General features: G+C 35.4%; 1 protein-coding gene across 7 annotated transcripts in view; it reads right to left on the reverse strand.

Annotated features, from left to right (window-relative positions):
• Positions 1-6,414: 6,414 nt before the first annotated feature.
• The window catches only part of LOC105487018 (anoctamin 5), a 99,945-nt gene continuing 83,665 nt past the window's right edge, over positions 6,415-22,694 (reverse strand). For 5 of the 7 annotated variants that reach the window (XM_011750285.3, XM_071074961.1, XM_011750284.2 and 2 more), the window contains 4 exons: positions 16,739-16,944; positions 15,009-15,187; positions 13,550-13,655; positions 6,415-10,190 (listed from right to left, as the gene is read on the reverse strand). In XM_011750285.3, the coding sequence (XP_011748587.1) occupies positions 9,969-10,190; positions 13,550-13,655; positions 15,009-15,187; positions 16,739-16,944 (713 nt within the window). In that variant the 3' untranslated portion in view covers positions 6,415-9,968. The remainder of the gene's footprint in view (positions 10,191-13,549; positions 13,656-15,008; positions 15,188-16,738; positions 16,945-22,694) is intronic. The other 2 variants (XM_011750283.2, XM_071074962.1) reach the window with 2 other exon arrangements.

The following is a 22,694-nucleotide window of genomic DNA, read 5'->3' on the forward strand; positions in this document are numbered from 1 at the left end:
TGGTGTTCCTTGATCAACATCTCCCCAATACCCCACCTGCCCCCGCCTCTGGTAACCACCATTTTACTTTTTGTTCCTATGAGTTCAACTGTTTTATGCTACACATATATGTGAGATCATGTAGTATTTGTCTATTTATTCCTGCCTTTTCTTGACGTAACATCATCCACATTCATTCATGTTGTAGCAGGTGGTAGGATTTCTTTCTATTTTAAAGATGCATAGTATCACGTTGTGTTTATATACTACACTTTCTTTATCCATTCTTCCAATGATAGACACTTAGATTTACTCCATATCTTGGGTATTGTGAACGGTACTGCAATGAACATAGGAGTGCAGATATCTCATTGACATACTGATGTCATTTCCTTTGGATACATATCCAGTAGTGGGATTCCTGGATCATATGATAGTTCTATTTTTCATGTTTTGAGGGGCCTCCATACTGTTTTCCATAATGGCTGTCCTAATTTACGCTGCACCCCGCACAGTGTGCAAGTGTTCCCTTTTCTCCACATTCTTGCTAACACTTTTTATCTCTCTCTTTTTTTTTTTTTGATAATAACCCTTTAACAGGTTTAAGGTAATATCTCATTGTGATTTTAATTTGCATTTCTCTTATGATCCGTGATTTTGAACATTTTTTGTATATCTACTTTCTATTTGTATTCTTTTTTTGAGAATGTCTATTCAGATCATTCCTCTATTTTAAAAATCTAGTTATCTCTTTCTTTACTATTGATTTGTTTGCATTCCTGATGTATATTTAGATGTCAACCTCTTATCATACTCATGATTTGCAAATATATTCTCCAATTTTATCATATTAGTTTTTGTTTATAATTCCAGTATTTATTTTTTCCCTCACAATTCTTTAGTGTGTATTTCCTGTAAATACACAGTTTCCGCAGAAACTCAATACAACCTTCAAAATTAGGATATTAACATTGACACATTTCTCCAATTTAATCCTCAGATAATGTTCAAGTATTATCAATTATACCAATCTTGGTTTTTGTAGCAAAAACATCGGGGTCATAATCACACACTGTGTTTGTCAAATTTGTCAAATTTCTTTAGTTTACTTTGATCTGGGATAGTTCTTTAGTCTTTTCATTAGTTTTATGTCTTTGCTACTTTGAGAATTAGAGTGATTTAGTAGAATGCCCTTCAGGTTTCGGTTTGTTCAATGTTTATTCATGATTAAATTTAGGTTATGTGTTTTAAATCTGGCTCCTATATTCTTTTTACAACACGTTGAATCATCCTTTGAGAATTTTCTTGCTTTCTAGCATAATGAAATGTTTCAGGGTCACCTTGGACATTGCCTGCCCCCGTCTTGCCATTTTGTGTGTGAGTGTGTGTACTCACATTTAGATTTATTTCTATAATCTACATATGAAAAATCCTTAGTTCTATCCATTACCTCTAATTTCAATCAAACACTAGAGGAGTCGTTCTATGGTTCTCCTTTAGAGATCTGTAACTCCCATCACCAGCTGATTATATCCTTAGTGTTTTCACATACTTGATTAAGCCTTTGTATATAACCTATCTTTCCCATCACCCCTACCACCCCTTTCTCAATGTGCATGACCTCCTCATTCCTCTCTGAGCCCCAAACCTCAACTCAGCTGCCACCATCACAGCCTGCAAGAATGACATCCCATCCTCGAACTGCCTCACATTCAGTTTCTGACACTTTCAGATAATTTGGCTACCTGTGTGAGTCCCAGCTCACCCCACCTAGCTCCATCATACTATGTCAGGTCAGGACAAGTTCCCTTCCCTCAGCCCCGCGTTAGCACTATGTGGGTGCTCTCTTCACATCAGTTGGGCCTCAAAACTCCATGTCATGTTACCACCATGTGTGTCCACACTCCTTGCCACATTCTGACTCTTATTTCTTCCTCCAGGCTACACCTTTTGGGGGATGTGGTCATCACCTGGTTTGGGCTCTGACTCTCTGTGCTGGGTTGGCATTGCATAGATGCCCTCCTCACCTTTTTTAGGATCAACACCTACAGCCAGGACCACCTTCATCCTGTGTGAATGCACTTATGCCATTCCCACCATTGTTGAACTAACTCTCCGAACCAAGCTGTTCTCCCATGAATTCACCAACCTCACTATGTTTGGGCTTTGAGACCCCTACTCTGGGGTGCCCCATTTTTGGCAAACTCTCTTTGATCTGCTTGGCCTTTGAAATCTTGTGCTGAGTCATCCCTCTGCATGGATTTTTTTCACACGCTTGGATTCTCTAAAAACAATGATTTAACTGATTCCAACAAATCTGAAAATGTAAATATTCATTTTTATTTTCAAATGTTATCTAATATTCATTGAGATTTCTTCTCTGATCCATATATATTGAGAACTGTGTTTTGCTTGCTTAGTTTCCAAATATTTTGATGATTTTCTAGTTATCTCTCTGCTATTGAGTTCTAGTTTAATTTACTATAGTCAGAGAAATACGCTAAATGATTTCAGTCCTTCAAAATTAATTTCATCTGCCGTAAGGTCCAGGATACGATCATTCTGGAAATCTTCCATGTACACTTAAAAATGTGTGTTTTGCCATTGTTGCATGTTATTTTTCATGTTTGTATGTGTGTGTGTATATATATGTGTGTGTGTGTGTATACATGATATATATACACATATATGTATTTGTCAGTGGTCAAATTGATTGATTGTACAGTTTAAATATTACATATCCTATTGTATTTGTTTCCGTTGGTCTATCAGTCATTAAGTGCATGTTAACATCTCCAGATAAAATGGCGGGTTTACCATCTCTCAGTTCTGTCAACATTTCTTGATAAGTTTTCCTGTATGTTATTAGATGAATACATGTTTAGTTATGTATTATTCTTAAATTTATCACTTTATCATTATACAATATCTCAACCTCTACTATTACACCTTGCCTCACACTCTACTTTGCCTGATGTTAGTATAGATCAATTTTATTTTATTTTGGTGTTTCCAAGGAATATCTTTTTTCCCCTCATGTTCATTTCAACCCTTCTGTGTCTTTATATTTAATGTCTCCACAGAAAGTACTGAAATTTTACCAGGGCTTTTTATCCTTGATAGACCCTAATATTTCTCCCAAGTCGTAATTGAAAGCTCAGCAGAACCTCTCTTTCAGCCTTTTTTTCCCTCTTGAATCTACAATTTCCTCAAGGGAAAATATTGTTACAAAAAACAGGCTTACTTCTCTGCTTTTGTCTCCTCTCTTAGGTATTATTTCTATGAAAACCCTTTGTATTTTATTTTTCTGATGCTTTCAATCATTTTTAAAAACATGTTACCAAGTTTTTCTAGTGTTTTTGGGGGTTGTGATAGTCTGAAAAAGTAGGCTATTATTGCTGCAAGTGTGCTTTCTTATTGCAAATTATAAAGGGTATAAGTCTAGTATGTTCCCATTAAGGATATTGTTTTCTGTATACTTTTCAGTAACTCCTCCTCTTAAAATGATTTTCCCTTCCTTGTACATTTTGTTTATACTGCTGTTCTCTAACTTCTTTAGATGCTTAACTTCTTTGTTCTTTTTTTAATAGCCTAATTAAATGCTATACATTGCTTCTAAAACCACCACAAAATATATTTAGTATATCCCACAAAATTTGAGCTGTGCAGTATTTTTGGTATAATTAATTAAAAATTATCTTCTAAACTTTGATTACCATCTTTTAAAATTTTTTTATAATTTCATTCTATTGTGGACCGAGAAAATTACCTGATTTATATTGGTCATTTGAGATTTGCTGGGTTTTTGTTGTTGTTGTTGTTGTTTGGGTGGGGCTTGGTATTTGACCAGATTTTGTTAGTGTTTGTTAGTATTTTGTTAGTATTTGTAAAGAAATCCCTATTCCTCAGTTATTGAGCACAACATTTAATGAAAGCACATTGTGTCTATTTTATTAATCATTTTGTTCAAATGGCCAGTAGCCTTACTAAGTGAAGCTGGAACTGCACTGCTCAAAGACTTTTCTTTATCTGGTGTCAGGTTAGATTTGTACAAGAGGCATACAGAAGTAAAGCAACAGAAAGATTTCTTTCTGGTCTTTGAGGACAGATGTGGTAAAGGACATGCAAATTGGAGTCTAGTGGGCTTTACCCTCTCCTCACTCTTTTTCACTCCTTGTCCAACTATTCCTGACCAGCAGTGTGCTCCAAGTTTGTGTATGATTCTTGGCTGCAGATTCATAGAAATAGTAGCTAGGATAAATGTAACACTTCCCCATAGACTTCTTCATTAGCTTTCCTTCCCAGTCTCACTTCAGCACATCACATGGATCTCTCTACAAGCTTCAAGTTCTCTACCTATGGCAGTGTTTCAGGAGTGCTGAATAGTTATTCTTCTCTGACTCTCTGTATTAGTCCATTCTTACACTGCTATGAAGAAATAACCAAGACTGGGCAATTTATTAAAAAGTAAAGAGGTTTAATGGACTCACAGTTCCACATCACTGGGGAGGCCTCACAATCATGGTGGAAGGTGAAGGAGGAGCAAAGGCATATCTTACATGGCAGTAGCCAAGAGAGCGTATGCAGGGGAACTGCCCTTCATAAAACCATCACATGTTGTGAGACTTATTCATTACCATGAGAACAGCATGGGAAAAACCCATCCCCATGATTCAATTACCTCCCACTGGGTCCCTCCCAGGACACATGGAGATTATGAGAGCTACATTTCAAGATGAAATTTCGGTGGGGACACAGCCAAACCATATTATCCTCCAAATCTTTCTTCCAGACCGTTGCTTTCCCGTTTCTTTCACAATTTAAAAAGGGCTATTTTCTATAAACAACCCTTTATTCCATAATATTCCTAACAGCTTTCCTTTCTTGATTAAATGTTGTCTGTTAAACTCTTTGTTCTATTTGTTCTTAGAATGGGATGTATCCACCATAATTTTTGTCCAGTCTACACTTTTATTTTTTTGAATATATTGGTAAAAGCAAATAAATTTAATTTACTTCCTTTTGTAAAAAAAAAAAATAGAAACTAAAGGGCTAGAGCTCTTAGGCTGTAGGATTTTAACTACTTCCATATACAACAGAATTGGAACAGTTCTACAAATTTGGAAACCCTGACTACCTGTCTTAACATACTTCTTCAATGGGCTGGAACAATAAATTAATGTTTGAGAGTCATTGTAGAAATACTTTGGGCTAGGGAATTTGGCATCTTATGAAATTACCATCAGTATTATTACTCCCCCACCCCTATTCCCCAAAACATCCCCCAAAAGAGATTTTTTAAAGCGTCTCTTCCAAAGACTCTGTTTCCAGAGATCTGGGAATAAGAGACCTAGGGGTATGCATTTCTAACAAGCAACCCAGATAATTCTGATGAACAAGGTTGTGGACTTCTTTATGAAAAACATGGGACTAGAAAAAATATGTGTGAGCTATTTCTGTTAGCAGTGGCAGACATCCAAGTTACCCTGAGTTACCAGAGGCGAATCCGTATGGGTCCACAGCAACTTCAGTCCTTGCCTCCTCAGAAGAAAGAATTCAATTGAGGGGCAAAAAGCAGAAAAAGAGACCAAGGCATTTTGGAGCAGTGGTGGGACTTTATTTTAAAAGGCTTTAGAATAGAAAAAAAAAAAAAAAAGGAAAATTCACTGGGTGGAGACCTAAGTGGGCACCCGAAGCTCCAAAGGAGAAAAAAGGCATTTAACCATGATCCTGGGACTTTATCGGCTTGTCTCTTTCCCATGATTCTTCCCTTAGTGTGGACTTTCTGCATCTGCAGTGCTCTCCTTACCCTTTGGAATTAAACTCACGCCCATCTGAGGCTTTCTTCCTTTTTCAGGTGGAGTGTGCCTGGAAGATCATACTTCGCCATTTTTGTCTCTTAACATGCATGCCCAAGAAGTTGCTTCTCCCTGGGGCCTGCATTCAAGTAACACTTTTAATGTTAACAGGTGTGGATCATCAGGAGGTTGCCTCTCCCTGGTTGCAGAATTATCATTTTTAGAGAAACAGTATGATAATCGTGTAATCATCACCTACATTCCTAGTGAGTGTGTCGGGAGCCCTCTCTTGCCCCGCTCATTGCCTATCTACCTACCTGTAATTTTCAACATGCAATTTTTCTTTTTGGGGGACTCTCTGTTCACCCTTATCTTCCAAAGTAGTAAAAATAAGACAAGACAACAAAACTACCACCTTCTCAAATTTTTCTAGATTATGCAGCTTTCTACTTAAAGGAATTTGCATTGTCAATATGCAAACATGTACATGTGCAAAAACATGTAATTTCATGAGTTAAACATGTTTTATATATATATATATATTTTAATGTTTCTAAACAAATATGACTCAAAAAGGAATAAACTCCAAAAATATCAACATTTAACTGTAAGAACAAATTGAGTTCATGTCAAAATGTAGTTTAATATTAAGTATTACTTTATTCACTGTATAAATTTGATTCTCTTGAGATTTATGTACACATTATTTAAGACAGCTTTTCCTGCATAACTGCATATTATTTTTCCTGGAAGAAAAACACTTGGAAGAAAGAAATGTTAAAAAGGAGCACTCATTTCCTGGGTTAACACCAGGGGACATAATCTCACACACAGGAGAGATACACCTAGTCAAACCTTTGAGGAAGATGGAAGCAGGTATCTCACACCAATTAAACCACATTATTATTTTCTTTTTAACATTCTCATCATTTTTCACATAATGCTGAAATAAATAGAATACTGGAATTATTACTCATAAAAGTAGAGGAGTCAAAATTTGTCTAGAAAAAGAATAACACAGTAGTTATACCGATTCATTGTGGCTGACTTGTAAGCCTGACCAATGGTGCTTTTTGCAATGCTATTTTTCTTCATAACATTCTTAGTTATATAACAACTATTAACAATTTTAAAAAATATGAGAGTTTCTTTCAAAATAATAGATTCCCTTTTTGAATGATTGTTACAGATTTCTCACCTTCAACTGGAGTCAATCAACAGAGATCCATACCTACTCATAGCACCCAACGCTACAAAATCACTTTGGAATCTAAGTTTTATTTTGACACATAATAGTTGTCACATTGAAATTTTCTTTAGCTTTTCTCTCGCTTTAATTAGGTGTCTTTGTTAAGAGATATACCTCTTATCAACAGCAGCTGGACCAAGCTTCCTCGGAACAGCTCTTTCCTCCAAAGAAACACACACAGGATTCATAAGGAAATAATTCTTTCCTCCCTCCTACTCTTTCTCATCTCCCGTCACCTTCATCTGTCCTCCTCTTCCTTCTCTTCTTTGATAACTGGCAGAATGGCTTGGTTAAAAGAAGAATATTAAAGCTAAGAAGTGTCAAAAGACACAGCAAAAGTAAGACAGCATTTCATTTAAGTAAAACATTCCCTTCTTAATGGATTCCTCTAAAATAAATGTTTTGAAGTAGATTTTGCTTCCTGTGTGCAAAGGAAAATTGTTGAAGGCAAGGATGAAAGAGGGCATTTGAAAAGAGTTAAGTATTGTTTTGGCTTTGGCACTTAAAAGTTTATTTCACATAAAATCTCAAATGTTCCCGAGAACATTCTGAATACAAAACAAAACAAAACTATGCACTTGGTCAGCGGATATAATCACCTGCCATGCTGGTAATTATCAACTTATAGGTGGTGGTTGGGCTCTCTTAATGCAGCCCTCCTATAAAAACCAATGGTTTAATTGGATGAGACACATCTATCTGAATTGGTTTGGCTCCTGATTTTGGTTAGCACGCTTTCAGGAAAGTGAGGAATACCTGTATTTCATTTTTAAACCTGAAAAACAAAGATAAACTTCTTGGTAAGAAATTTAAAGGTGAATAAAAAATATCAGTCCATAACATTTTAAAAGGAAAATATCTATCAATCATGGGAATTATTTACTCATCTTAAAAACAATTTCTTTCCTTGCTGTTTTCTCCATACACTTCCAGAAACCCAAAATTTAGTTGGTATATTTTAAAATTGCAGGGTACAGATAACTTTGTGAATTAAATTTGTCTTTATTTATCATACAGTCTAGCTCTATGAATACTTTTAAGCTTTAAAAATTAAAGTTTATTATATTCAAGAAACCAGTTTCCATACTCTTTCTTATTTTTATCAGCACCCAGGAAGGAAGCAATATGAGCTGTGTGCACTCTACACTGTAGCAATGGAGAATTTGATTTGACATGCCAAAAATCCTGCATTGGTGGCAGATATCATGGTAACTCTGACTCCACATATGAAATCATCTTTCAATAATGAGATCATTTCAAATTACTCAAAAATATTCATAAAGTCTACTCAGTGGATGACAAATCAGTACCGGGCATTAATCCCAGTCCAAACTGGGGTGACCGTCTCATAGTTTATAAAATCCATAATCCCCAGTTGTATATGCTTACTATTGATCAGTAGTTAATACCATCTGCCATATATTTAATACTGGCAGTACCACAATAATTTATTAGCATTAGATAATGAAATGTTAGTTTAAAATATTGTGATAAAATTTCTTATGTGTGTGATTATAAAACAATATTCTTTTGGAGGTGAATTATAATTTGAAACTAGAGATTCAAATACTACATAACTTGACTGTATCACTCTAGTGCTAATAATTATTTATATAGATATGTGTGTGTATAGATACACAAATTTATATATACTTAGTTTTTTTTTTTTAAGTGAAAAAAGAACAAGGATTTTTGTGCATGTAACACAAGCCTAAATTTGAGAGGAATAATTCAACAAACATTTTTACCACTTAGATTATTAAGTCTATGAACTCATTCTTAGTTGGTTGATTCACTTTTGGTGTTCAAGTCTGTGGTTGCTGTTATACTGACAATTTCTTTAAGACAAGCTTACATTTAAGATGTTACATCACATCAAATCACTAGCTAACAACATGACTTCTTCTGTGTCAGAGGTATTGGAACAAGGCACTGAGCATTGTATAAGATGACACATCAATAGAAAAGATTGTAAACTTATTAAAAGATTTGCAATTATTTTAAAGCAAAGAAATGTTTATCATAAACAACTTGTACCTAACTTATACAAACAGGCTTCATGATGTGAAATTGGCATTCCAGAAGAAAAGTGATTTTTAAGAAATTTAGCAATTTTCTAGATTAAAATCCACAAATTAATCAATATACATTGTCTTGCATCCATTAACTACTAAGAAAACACATTTACTTCTCTATTGTATCTTTGCTTGAGAACCTGAAGCAATCTAACAGCTTCATAATGTTGTTTTCCAGATAAGATCAGTCTTGAAACTATTATGACCAAATTATTATCTCTAAGAACTAAGTTGTTTTATGTTGAAACCCAAAATTCCAGTCTCGAGAAAAGGAATTCTGCATTTACTGGGAAGAACTATCTGGGATTCTGATTGTAGTTGAATGTGTCAGGAATAAACCTCTGCTATGATCCATTAACACTTTAATGTGTGAGTTTTCTTATGTCATCTGATCTTGGCAATTCATTTGCACATTTTAAAATGATAGGATATACAGGGCTCAGTCAGCCTCTTTGATCCCTTTCTTTTTGCCCCAACAGTTTTCTTAATGGGGAAGGAGGTATCAAATAACCCAAGAGAAGACCATAAAAATAAACAGATGCACTGGAAAGTGATGGGACAGCCCAAGGCCAGTGTTTCTTACTAAACTGCAAGACTCCATAATATCCCAGTATTCTGATTCTACCTGCACTTTCAACAGTCATTTACAGCACCTCAGAAAACATCTGAAGAGGGCCCAGTCAATGAAGCAGAGAAGTAGTACATTTCCAGCATCACAAAGTTGGCCTCTATAAAAGTGTATAAAAACTTTTGAGTTAAAAAAAAAGGGGGGGGGTAAAATTGACACATGGCTTCTGACCTCTGGCCCTAAACCCAGAGGAAAAAGTGAAGTAAGGCAGACCACCTGCTGCTTCCTCATTATGCTGATTAGATTGTTGATTTAGCCAGCTGTGCTTTGTTTTCCTCAATCATGACATGCTTGGCAAATTCATTAGAATTAATTCCCAAGTTCTCTTTTAATTTGTTGAGCTCAAAATCATGGAGAATCTTGATAGTCATTAACTTTTCTCGCTTGATTCTCTCCACAACATCTTTTGGAACATCAGGTATCATCCAGGCCAGCAAAAATTTAACTAAAAACACAACATGCTAGAGGAAATATAAAGGAAAGATTAGACGCTGTTAGAAGTGTCGCATGTTCAGCAGAAAGTCTTTAAAAATCATTTCACTTATTTAAAAAACTGCTCAACATATGAGGTAGAAAGGCAAGCAAGAAGATATGGTCCCTGTCCTAGAACTTTCATACAAAGATCAACATTAAACAAATAAATATATACTTAAATATGTAACTAGCAATATTCCAGTTGAACATGATTATTAAATATACTCTTTATCACTGCTCCTTCCTGAAAAGCTGATAAAATATTTATAAAGGAATTAGATATAAAGGAATTAGACTCAAAAGATTGAAAAAGGCTAGCAAACTTGCAAATGATGATGTGGTGACTGACAGTGGAAACCAAAAAGACAAAAGCCAATTTTGTTTTAGATTGTCAGAAAAGTTCAGGAAAGAAGGCAATAAGGACTTTTGAAGGTATTAGTGTGAGTTGGAGTTGAAAACAAGAGGATTAGATAAAAATTTGCATAAGGAGGACTTGAATTTTCGGAGCCTTTCTCCCATCTGTATCCAGGTATTCTTTTACTCCATACTACCCCCTGGAAGCAGCTGAAGAGTTTATTTTCTGCAGAAATTATACCAGAAAGCTGTGAATCCAGGGGCACCAGACACAGTGGATGTATGAAAACATATTGAAAAAAAAAAAAGTAAAAACAGTGAAATTCAGCACGATGAACTGTGAGATACTTAGTCCCCTCTGCGTTGCTCAAGTCTTAGAACACAGGCAGCCACAAAATATCTCAATAGGCAGATTTAAAGAGTTTTCTCTGGGAAAAGTAACTACTCTGTAAAAGCAGAACTGTGGATGTCAAAATTTTGTAAGGATCCAATGAAAATGTCAGCTCACTTCCTTATCAACCTACGGTGAAACCCACCAAGTGACACCACTCCTGTATGCACAAAATGCTTAAAGTCAGCTTTTCACTGCCACACTCTTAAACATGAGCAGAACCACCCAATACGTAGGAAAGTCTCTGACATGGAAAAAAAAAAAAAAAAAAAGAACCAGATATAAGGAAAGGAGTAAAAGAAAAAAAGTAGAATTTTTTAAAAGATATTAATCCAGGTTTTCATAGAGGAGAAAACAAATAATTAGAATTTCAAACTAGAAAGTGTAAATTTGAGTAACAGCAGTTCCAGAGAGAGCACAAAGAAAGAAAAAAATTTATCAAAGAAATTATGCCAGCAAATTGTCTCAACTTGATGGGTAAGTACGTTTTTAGATCTAAGGGGCTCAATGAGTGTTTAAAACAATGAATGTTGACAAATAGCAAAGAACCACCTTGTGAAGCTTCATAAAAATGGGGCTAATGAGAGAATCCTAAAACCGTATTGATTTTAAAAATAGTTAATACACAAAGACTGGGGAGTCAGAATAGTATTGCATTTTGTAGCAATACTGGAAGCTGAATGAAAATGAAACAATGTCTTCAAAACTTCAGGAATACCAAAATAATGTTGATTAAAATTTTTTCAAGAAAACAACTTTTAATTATAAATTCTATTCCAAATAATCACATGAAAGGAAAGAAAAGAAATTTTCAATATTCAATTCCTCAAAAATGGACAGCCCATAATTTTTCCTCAGATATTACTGGAAGATGTGCTTCACCAAAATAAGCTAGAAAACCCAAAATGGGAGAAACATAGATTGCAGAAAATATAGTCTCCAATAGAAGACAAGATGAAGAGAAGTCCCAGGATGATGCTTGGTTGGAGCCTGCAATTATTACAAAAAATTAATACAAATAATAAATAAATTAAAACAAAAGAATTCCTGAACTAATTTACTGGCTGAAAGGTGATCTAAACTTCTGATGCAAAATGTTGGAATGAAAGACTGATAAATTCATAAAGAACTAAGAGACAGAGGGAGAAAAGAAAAGCAATATTATAATAAAAGAAATATGTTCAGAATGTAAGACAGGAAACAGATGTGACTAATATTTATAAAGTCATAATTTATAAACCCTGACTATTGTATTTATATAAAATATCTTACTCAAAACTGATGGACAGAAATATTTCAGAATTGAGATTAAATATCAAAAATATGTAATTTAGTATATAAACAGCAGGGTCTCAGGTGGCACTCTGTATCAAACACTTAAATATTTCTGCAGCAAAGTAAATGAAGAGTCACTCTAAAAATAATAAATAAAGGCTATCAAAAGCCTTAAATTAGATCATATATTGCTGCTAAATAAGTTATCAAAATACTTCCTCTTTCCTGAGGTTTTGAATTTCAGAATAAGACAAAAAAAATGCTTTAATTATTGAGCGGTAGGAGAAAGAGAAAGTTTTTTTTTTCCCTTCTCTCTTTCTCTCTGGGTGGGTGTGTGTGTGAGAGATCTGCCAAAGTAGAATGTCAGTAATTGATACCTAAAACTAAAAAATAAAAATATATAACTGCGAAATCATGTTCTTTTGCCATACAAGGGTAACTACTAGAAGAGTGAGTTAAAAAAGTTGAGATGTTTACTTTGGATATTAGAATTTTAGGGTAGGCAGGAATATTATGTACGATTGCTCTTTTGTTTTTTTGCCATGCAGAACTATTTGATTTTTAAAATTACATGTGAAACCTTGATAACAATAAAAATAAATTAAACAGAAACTGGTTGGAATGGCATGCTCTTGGGTTAGGATTGTCTTTTATTGGGCTTTATCCAGGGTGAAAAAGTGCCTTTATTTTACTTTTCTCTCCCTGATCGGCCTTTTTGCCATATGATTTGTATCACTCAATTTGAAATTTTGTCCAATACTGCCTCTGTATTGGTTACCTTTTCTTCCATGCCTTATCTCTATAATTACAGTAGATATTCCACAAGAGAGGAAGCATAAAAATAATAGATAGAGTACAAACTTGGGAGTGAGGCACATTTGGCATTGAGACCCAGCATTAATGTTAGTTAGTTAACGTTAAGCCAGCTACTTATTTTTGCTGAATCTCAGATTCCTTTTTCAAAGGTGAGCGATAAGGTCTAATTTACAATATTGTTACGATTTAATACTGCCTCTGGAACTAGTAAATAATAGGTACTCCGTAAAATCCGTGGGTTATTTCCCCTTTTCCTGACTTCAAGGGAAAAAGACCGTATTTGTTTTCCTTTCCTTTTCTGTCCTCATGACATGTTCAACAGCAATAAGTGAGTAATAGGCAATCCATTGTACTGAAAATATCCCTAAGGTTCTTTTTATGACAACAAATACAATACTTCCTTCAAGACAATGTATTGAGATATTGCTAACTTTCTGATGAGAGGTTACCTTTGGAAATACCTGCCTAAAGAGAGGAGAGTAACTGGAATGAAAGTTAAGAACAGCTTACTTCCATAACAATGATGAAGGTCATCTTGGCAGCAAGGACATGCCAGAATTGCATATTATGAAAATATTTATTCTCATGATCAGGAGGATATCTGTAATCTCTGTACCTGAAAAGTGGAAGTAAATGCAAAAAAAAAAAAAAAAAAGTTATAGCTTCAACTAGAGAGACCTAATATAATTTCTTATTATTTCTCTTAACAGACCTGTCTAGCTGATCAGAAAAATCAGGTCAAAGTTAATTGATATTATGAAACATTTATCTTTCTTGTTCACATAAAGTCAGGGTATATGCTACTTACATGCAAAATAGAACTAAGAAGAAACACACAAGTGAAACTTCTCTCTTGCCCTTCAAAGACAAGCTTCTCAAATAAGTTATTCAAAATTTGCTGCTTCCACTTCCTCTTTTCCCACTCCTTAACACTCCCAATCCTTTCCTACTCTCCTATCCTTAAATTGCAGGTATATATTAATCCTTTGATTTGACTTTCAAAAATAAGAATATTATAGGCCACTTCTATCTTCTTGAAACTCTATTTTCTCTTGGCTGTTCTGATGTTGTATTGCTTTGTTTTTCCTAACACAATTCTGAAATTTTCTTAATGTCCAACTTTGTGTGTTCATTCTCTTCTATAAAGTCACTGGATACTGGTCTTACTGAAATAGTTAGTCCAGCTAGTGGGTAATCACATCTAGAAATCTGACACCACTGGCCATGCTCTTAAACACATTAGGCTATGATTTCATTATACTCAAATATGTAATATAGCAATATAATAATGTCTGCTTGTCTTGCAATATTTTGCTCTTTTTTTTTTTTTTTGGAGTCTCAAATGAAACAGCTGGTTTAAATTAAGGGGCCTTGATAAGCATATGTGTGTGTGTGTGTGTGTGTGTGTGTGTGTGTGTATGTGTGTCTTTAAATTGTATGGTGAAAAGATCCCATAGTACATGATACACTGAGTGTAAAAACAGTAGGTTCACATATGCAATTTTATATTCCCTATACAGAATAAAACCTTTTAGCAGGATAGGTGGTGAACTAATCATATTATTATATCATATTATTATATCATTATTTCTCTCTCACACACTCTCTTTTCTGAGGACACAGATAAATTCAAATAAGTTAAATGTATATACAATATGACAATGTTGTATGATCTATAGATTATTACAGCTTTGGACTAAGGGGCACTTGTTGGTGACAAACCATTTTGATAAATTAGAAAGAAAAAATTTTAAATTAATGTTATCTTTACCCATAATCTCTTAGTTTTTGCCATTTTACCTTTTCAAATCTGAATCATGCAATGTGTGAATTCTAGAATGGATACAATTTATTTATACAGGATTTTTGTTGCCCTAAGAAAATCCTTTATATTGTAAGACATAAAGGTAATACATAACTTAAGAAATACACTTAAAGGATAAAACTAAAACCTAAACAAACAAATCACCTGCAAGTGATGAAGTCTCGTTTTTCCGAAGGTGCAGTGTGGTTTGGAAAATCAGCTATCAGGAATACTGACAGGCTATTATTCACATATCCTTTCATAGGCTGCGTGGCATTTGTTGAGTAAGCATAGTAGTAAACTAGACGGGGAATGATGTCCGACGTAAATGCAACAATAAAGGCCTGAAGAATAAAAAAAGAGGAAGATCATGGGCTGCCAATTTAGTTTTAATAATGTCTGACTTGTACATCTCTCAGTACCTTAAATTGTACAGATGCAAAATAATTAAATACTATTATAAATCATAGTAATATGCAAGTCTTTGTCCTGAAACACAAAACAGCTCATTTACAGTGTGTGATCAGTATTCCAGGGTTTCATAGCTACAAAGTGGCTAAGTAGAGAGTCAGACCAAAATGTATCTGTCTCCAAGAACCATGTTCTTTCCATCAAGCCTTGCTATTTCTTACATTTCTTATTGTTTAACAGCATAGTTCTACTATCCTTAACCAAATTCACTTTCTTAGACTAACCCAATGAGGTAGGACTGCAGGGTGTGGTGTGTGTGTGTGTGTGTGTGTGTGTGTGTAAGAGATTAACAGGAAAGGAATGAAGAAACTGAATATCATGTGTTTGCAAATTTCTCACAGTTCAGTGCAATTAATTTCAGTATTTGATTCCACGGGAATGATATTTTCCCATCCTTTCCTAAGTTCCGGAATAGTATAAATAGCATATTTCTTTTAGGTTAGATATGTCAATTAAAAACCACCTGGCTCTGGCACCTATATTTTTAGTGCTATGCTTTAAAAATTCCATTGTAATTTCTATGGCTAATGGTCCATTCGGGCTTTCTATTACTTAGTGAATAGATCTGACATTTTGCTTTCTAAATGAGTGGTCATTTCAAATATATTTCAAAATATATTGGAGTAAATTGGTACACAACAGTCTCTCATACGTTTTTTTCCAGAGTTTTACTTACTTTGTCTAGCTCTTGATTTACTTAGCAATTATGTCACTTTTTGTTTTCTAATTTGATTATTTCTGATTACATCTTTATTCTTTTTTACTACTTTCTATCAATTTGATTTACAATTTTTGATAGTGTCTTAAGTTATATACTCAGCTCATTTTCCAGTCTTCTTTTAATAATTAAAAATGTATGGCAATGGAGTTTTCTGTAATAGTGGTTTTGGCTCATTCCTATAAGCTTTCATTTAAATTAAGCTCTGTGATTTCAATTTTGTTTTCTCTTATATGAATCCTACTTAAAAGTATTAGATTTTCTTTTTTTATTATCTTATTATCAACTTCAATTTGTAAAGTATATTGTAAGTTAAAATGCATTGTAAAAGTTATACTTTTGGAAATTTATTTTTCTTACATTTTAAGTGTTTCATAAACATAACAGGTAAATGTACATTCTCTGTAGTATACAAATACAAATATAATCATTTTTTAATTATTTTATCCAAACACATTATACTGTTACTTATTTTCTGTCTACTTTGTCACATGCTGTGAAACTGTGTCATTGTTCTTGTATTTCTAAGAGTTAGCATGACATCGGTTTTTCTGTATTGGTCAGTGCTTAACAGTTATTTTGGGATCTTTTAGCTTTATAAAGTATCACCATGATGAAATCAATGTAAAGATTAAGCATCATTCGCATCTCCCCGTGCCCCCCAAAATGAAATACAAAGTCACCCCACTGAAATAGGTCCACTTACATTAGTTGCAACAGAAAGGACAGCCATTCCATAAAGAATGTCTTGCCAAACACCTATGCTATGAGCTTTAGAAGCTACAGTTCTCCTGTATTGAGTGGTAAGTTTCCAGGCATCCACTCGAATCTCTACAATATTATTTATGAGAGCAAGAAGAGGAGCCAAAGGAAAAGAGGCCACAAATAGTGTAACAAATCCAAATTGAATAACTGTAGAGAAAAGAAAAAGGCATGAAGTCATTATTGTGAAGGAGAAAGACAAGAACACCCTGTCCAAATCCTGCTACTTCCTTCATTTTGGAGTGATCCACACGAATATGACAATTCAGGCTTCTGTCTGTCTGTCCAATTCCTCCTCTCCACAGGGGACTTACCTGCTTGCTAGAACTGGAAGAAAGAAACTGGGCATGCATGGTTGAGTTCCTTCTTTGCTCTTCCATTAGAAACATGCTTGTTAGAACAAAATCTATTTCTCTTTGCCTTTTATTATGGGCTAAGTTTAGGTTTATGCTTGTCTAGTCTTTACATTTGTATTAGCAATTTAGTGAGGTAACCAAGTTTTTCAATCTTGCTAGCCCATCTACTTTTATGTATGTATGTATGTATGTATGTATGTATGTATGTATGTATGTATGTATTTTTTTTTTTTTTATTATACTTTAAGTTCTAGGGTACATATGCAAAACATGAAGGTTTGTTACATATGTATACATGTGCCACGTTGGTGTGCTGCACCCATTAACTCGTCATTTACATTAGGTTTATCTCCTAATGCTATCCCTCCCCTCTCCCCCTACCCCATGACAGGCCCCAGTGTGTGATGTTCCTCTTCTTGTGTCCAAGTGTTCTCATTGTTCAGTTCCCACCTATGATTGAGAACATGCAGTGTTTGGTTTTCTGTTCCTGTGATAGTTTGCTGAGAATGATGGTTTCCAGCTGCATCCATGTTCCTACAAAGGACATGAACTCATCCTTTTTTATGGCTGCATAGTACTCCATGGCGTATATGTGTCACATTTTCTTAATCCAGTCTGTCATTGATGGACATTTGGGTAGGTTCCAAGTCTGCTATTGTGAATACTGCTGCAATAAACATATGTGTGCATGTGTCTTTATAGCAGCATGATTTATAATCCTTTGGGTATATACCCAGTAATGGGATGGCTAGGTGAAATGGTATTTCTAGTTCTAGATCCTTGAGGACTCGTCATGCTGTCTTCCACAATGGTTGAACTAGTTTACAATCCCACCAACAGTGTAAAAGTGTTCCTATCTCTCTACACCCTCTCCAGCACCTGTTGTTTCCTGACTTTTTAAAGGTCATCATTCTAACTGGCATGGTATGGTATTTCATTGTGGTTTTGATTTGCATGTCTCTGATGGTGAGTGATGATGAGCATGTTTTTATGTGTCTGTTGGCTGCATAAATGTCTTCTTTTGAGAAGTGTCTGTTCATATCCTTCACTTTTTGATGGGGTTGTTTTTTTCTTGTAAATTTGTTTGAGTTCTTTGTAGGTTCTGGATATTAGCCCTTTGTCAGATGAGTAGATTGTAAAAATTTGCTCCCATTCTGTAGGTTACCTGTTCACTCCGATGGTAGTTTCTTTTGCTGTGCAGAAACTCTGTAGTTTAATTAGATCCCATTTGTCAGTTTTGACTTTTGTTGCCATTGCTTTTGGTGTTTTAGACATGAAGTCCTCGCCCATACCTATGTCCTGAATGGTATTGCCTAGGTTTTATTCTAGGGTTTTTATGGTTTTAGGTCTAACATTTACGTCTCTAATCCATTTTGAATTAATTTTTGTATAAAGTGTAAAGAAGGGATCCAGTTTCAGCTTTCTACATATGGCTAGCCAGTTTTCCCAGCACCATTTATTAAATAGAGAATCCTTTCCCCATTTCTCATTTTTGTCAAGTCTGTCAAAGATCAGATGGTTGTAGATGTGTGGTATTATTTCTGAGGGCTCTGTTCTGTTCCATTGGTCTCTATCTCTGTTTTGGTACCAGTACCATGCTGGTTTGGTTACTGCAGCCTCGTAGTATAGTTTGAAGTCAGGTAGCGTGATGCCTCCAGCTTTGTTCTTTTGACTTAGGATTGTCTTGGAGATGCGGGCTCTTTTTTGGTTCCATATGAACTTTAAAGTAGTTTTTTCCAATTCTGTGAAGAAAGGCATTGGTAGCTTAATAAGGATGGCATTGAATCTATAAATTACCTTGGGCAGTATGGCCATTTTCACGATGTTGATTCTTTTTATCCATGAGCATGGAATGTTCTTCCATTTGTTTGTGTCCTCTTTTATTTCATTGAGCGGTGGTTTGTAGTTCTCCTTGAAGAGGTCTTTCACATCCCTTGTAAGTTGGATTCCTAGGTATTTTATTCTATTTGAAGCAATTGTGTATGGGAGTTCACTCATGATTTGACCCTCTGTTTGTTATTGGTGTATAAGAATGCTTATGATTTTTGCACATTCATTTTGTATCCTGAGACTTTGCTGAAGTTGCTTACCAGCTTAAGGAGATTTTGGGCTGAGACAATGGAGTTTGCTAAATATACAATCATGTCATCTGCAAACAGGGACAATTTGACTTCCTCTTTTCCTAATTGAATACCCTATATTTCTTTCTCCTGCCTGATTGCCCTGGCCAGAACTTCGAACACTGTCTTGAATAGGAGTGGTGAGAGAGGGCATCCCTGTCTTGTGCCAGTTTTCAAAGGGAATGCTTCCAGTTTTTGCCCATTCAGTATGATATTGGCTGTGGGTTTGTCATAAATAGCTCTTATTATTTTGAGATACGTTCCATCAATACCGAATTTATTGAGAGTTTTTAGCATGAAGGGCTGTTGAATTTTGTCAAAGGCCTTTTCTGCATCTATTGAGATAATCATGTGTTGTCTTTGGTTCTGTTTATATGCTGGATTACGTTTATTGATTTGTGTATGTTGAACCAGCCTTGCATTCCAGGGATGAAGCTCACTTGATCATGGTGGATAAGCTTTTTGATGTGCTGCTGGATCCGGTTTGCCAGTATTTTATTGAGGATTTTTGCATTGATGTTCATCAGGGATATTGGTCTAAAATTCTCTTTTTTTGTTGTGCCTCTGCCAGGCTTTGGTATCAGGATGATGTTGGCCTCCTAAAATGAGTTAGGGAGGATTCCCTCTTTTTCTATTGATTGGAATAGTTTCAGAAGGAATGGTACCAGCTCCTCCTTGTACCTCTGGTAGATTTCGGTTGTGAATCCATCTGGTCCTGGAAATTTTTTGGTTGGTAGGCTATTAATTATTGCCTCAATTTCAGAGCCTGTTATTGGTCTATTCAGGGATTCATCTTCTTCATGGTTTAGTCTTTGCAGAGTGTATGTGTCCAGGAATTTATCCATTTCTCCTAGGTTTCCTAGTTTATTTGTGTAGAGGTGTTTATAGTATTCTCTGATGGTAGTTTGTATTTCCGTGGGATCAGTGGTGATATCCCCTTTATCATTTTTTTATTGTGTCTATTTGATTCTTCTCTCATTTCTTCTTTATTAGTCTTGCTAGTGGTCTATCAATTTTGTTGATCTTTTCAAACAACCAGCTCCTGGATTCACTGATTTTTTGGAGAGTTTTTTTGTCTTGATCTCCTTCAATTCTGCTCTGATCTTAGTTATTTCTTGCCTTCTGCTAGCTTTTCAATGTATTTTCTCTTGCTTCTCTAGTTCTTTTCACTGTGATGTTAGGGTGTCAATTTTAGCTCTTTCCTGATTTGTGTGCATTTAGTGCTATAAATTTCCCTCTACACACTGCTTTAAATATGTCCCAGAGATTCTGGTATGTTGTATCTTTGCTCTCATTGGTTTCAAAGAGCATCTTTATTTCTGCCTTCATTTCATTATGTACCCAGTAGTCATTCAGGAGCAGGTTGTTCAGTTTCCATGTAGTTGAGTGGTTTTGAGTGAGTTCCTTAATCCTGAGTTCTAGTTTGATTGCACCGTGTTCTGAGAGACAGTTTGTTATAATTTCTGTTCTTTTACATTTGCTGAGGAGTGCTTTACTTCCAACTATGTGGTCAATTTTGGAATAAGTGCGATGTGGTGATGAGAATAATGTATATTCTGTTGATTTGGGGAGGGGAGTTCTGTAGATGTCTATTAGGTCCACTTGGTGCAGAGTTGAGTTCAATTCCTGGATATCCTTGTTAACTTTTTGTCTCGTTGATCTGTCTAATGTTGACAGTGGGGTGTTGAAGTCTCCCATTATTAATGTGTGGGAGTCTAAGTCTCTTTGTAAGTCTCTAAGGACTTGCTTTATGAATCTGGGTGCTCCTGTATTGGGTGCATATATATTTAGGATAGTTAGCTCTTCTTGTTGAATTGATCTCTTTACCATTATGTAGTGGCCTTCTTTGTCTCTTTTGATCTTTGTTGGTTTAAAGTCTGTTCTATCAGAGAGTAGGATTGCAACCTCTGCCTTTTGTTTTGTTTTGTTTTCCATTTGCTTGGTAGATCTTCCTCCATCCCTTTATTTTGAGCATATGTGTGTCTCTGCATGTGAGATGGTTCTCCTGAATACAGCACACTGATGGGTCTTGACTCTTTATCCAATTTGCCAGTCTGTGTCTTTTAATTAGACCATTTAGCCTATTTACATTTAAGGTTAATATTGTTGAATTTGATCCTGTCGTTATGATGTTAGCTGGTTATTTTGCTCATTAGTTGATGCAGTTTCTTCCTAGCATCAATGGTCTTAACAATTTGGCATGTTTTTGCACTGGCTGGTACCAGTTGTTCCTTTCCATGTTTAGTGCTTCCTTCAGGAGGTCTTGTAGGGCAGGCCTCTCAGCATTTGCTTGTCTGTAAAGGATTTTATTTCTCCTTCACTGATGAAACTTAGTTTGGCTGGATATGAAATTCTGGGTTGAAAATTCTTTTCTTTAAGAATGTTGAATATTGGCCCCCACTCTCTTCTGGCTTGTAGAGTTTCTGCTGAGGGATCCACTGTTAGTCTGATGGGTTTCCCTTTGTGGGTAACCTGATCCTTCTCTCTGGCTGCCCTTAACATTTTTTCCTTCATTTCAACTTTGGTGAATCTGACAGTTACGTGTCTTGGAGTTGCTCTTCTCGAGGAGTACCTTTGTGGCATTCTTTGTATTTCCTGAATTTGAATGTTGGCCTGCCTTACTAGGTTGGGGAAGTTCTCCTGGATAATATCCTGCAGAGTGTTTTCCAACTTGGTTCCATTCTCCCCATCACTTTCAGGTACACCAATCAGATGTAGATTTGGCCTTTTCACATAGTCCCATATTTCTTGGAAGCTTTGTTCATTACTCTTTTTTCTCTAAACTTCTCTTCTCGCTTCATTTCACTCATTCATTTCATTCATTTGATCTTCAATCACTGATACCCTTTCTTCCCATTGAAACAATTGGTTACTGAAGCTTGTGCATTCATCACGTAGTTCTCGTGCCATGGTTTTCAGCTCCATCACGTCATTTAAGGACTTTTCCACATTGGTTATTCTAGTTAGCCATTCATCTAATCTTTTTTCAAAGTTTTTAGCTTCTTTGTGATGGGTTCGAACTTCCTCCTTTAGCTTGGAGAAGTTTGATCGTCTGAAGCCTTCTTCTCTCAACTTGCCAAAGTCATTCTCTGACCAGCTTTGTTTCATCGCTGGCGAGCAGCTGCGTTCCTTTGCAGGTGGTGTGGGGGGCACTCTGATTTTTAGTATTTTCAGCTTTTCTGCTGTTTTTTTCCCATCTTTGTGGTTTTATCTACCTTTGGTCTTTGATGATGGTGACATACAGATAGGGTTCTGGTAAGGATGCCCTTTCTGTTTGTTAATTTTCCTTCTAACAGTCAGTACCCTCAGTTGTAGGTCTGCTGGAGTTTGCCGGAGGTCCATTCCAGACCTTGTTTCCCTGGGTATCAGTAGCGAAGGCTGCAGAACAGTGAATATTGCTGAATAGCAAATGTTGCTTCCTGAC

Source organism: Macaca nemestrina, chromosome 12 (assembly GCF_043159975.1).
Source record: "Macaca nemestrina isolate mMacNem1 chromosome 12, mMacNem.hap1, whole genome shotgun sequence".
NCBI classification, from domain to species: domain Eukaryota; kingdom Metazoa; phylum Chordata; class Mammalia; order Primates; family Cercopithecidae; genus Macaca; species Macaca nemestrina.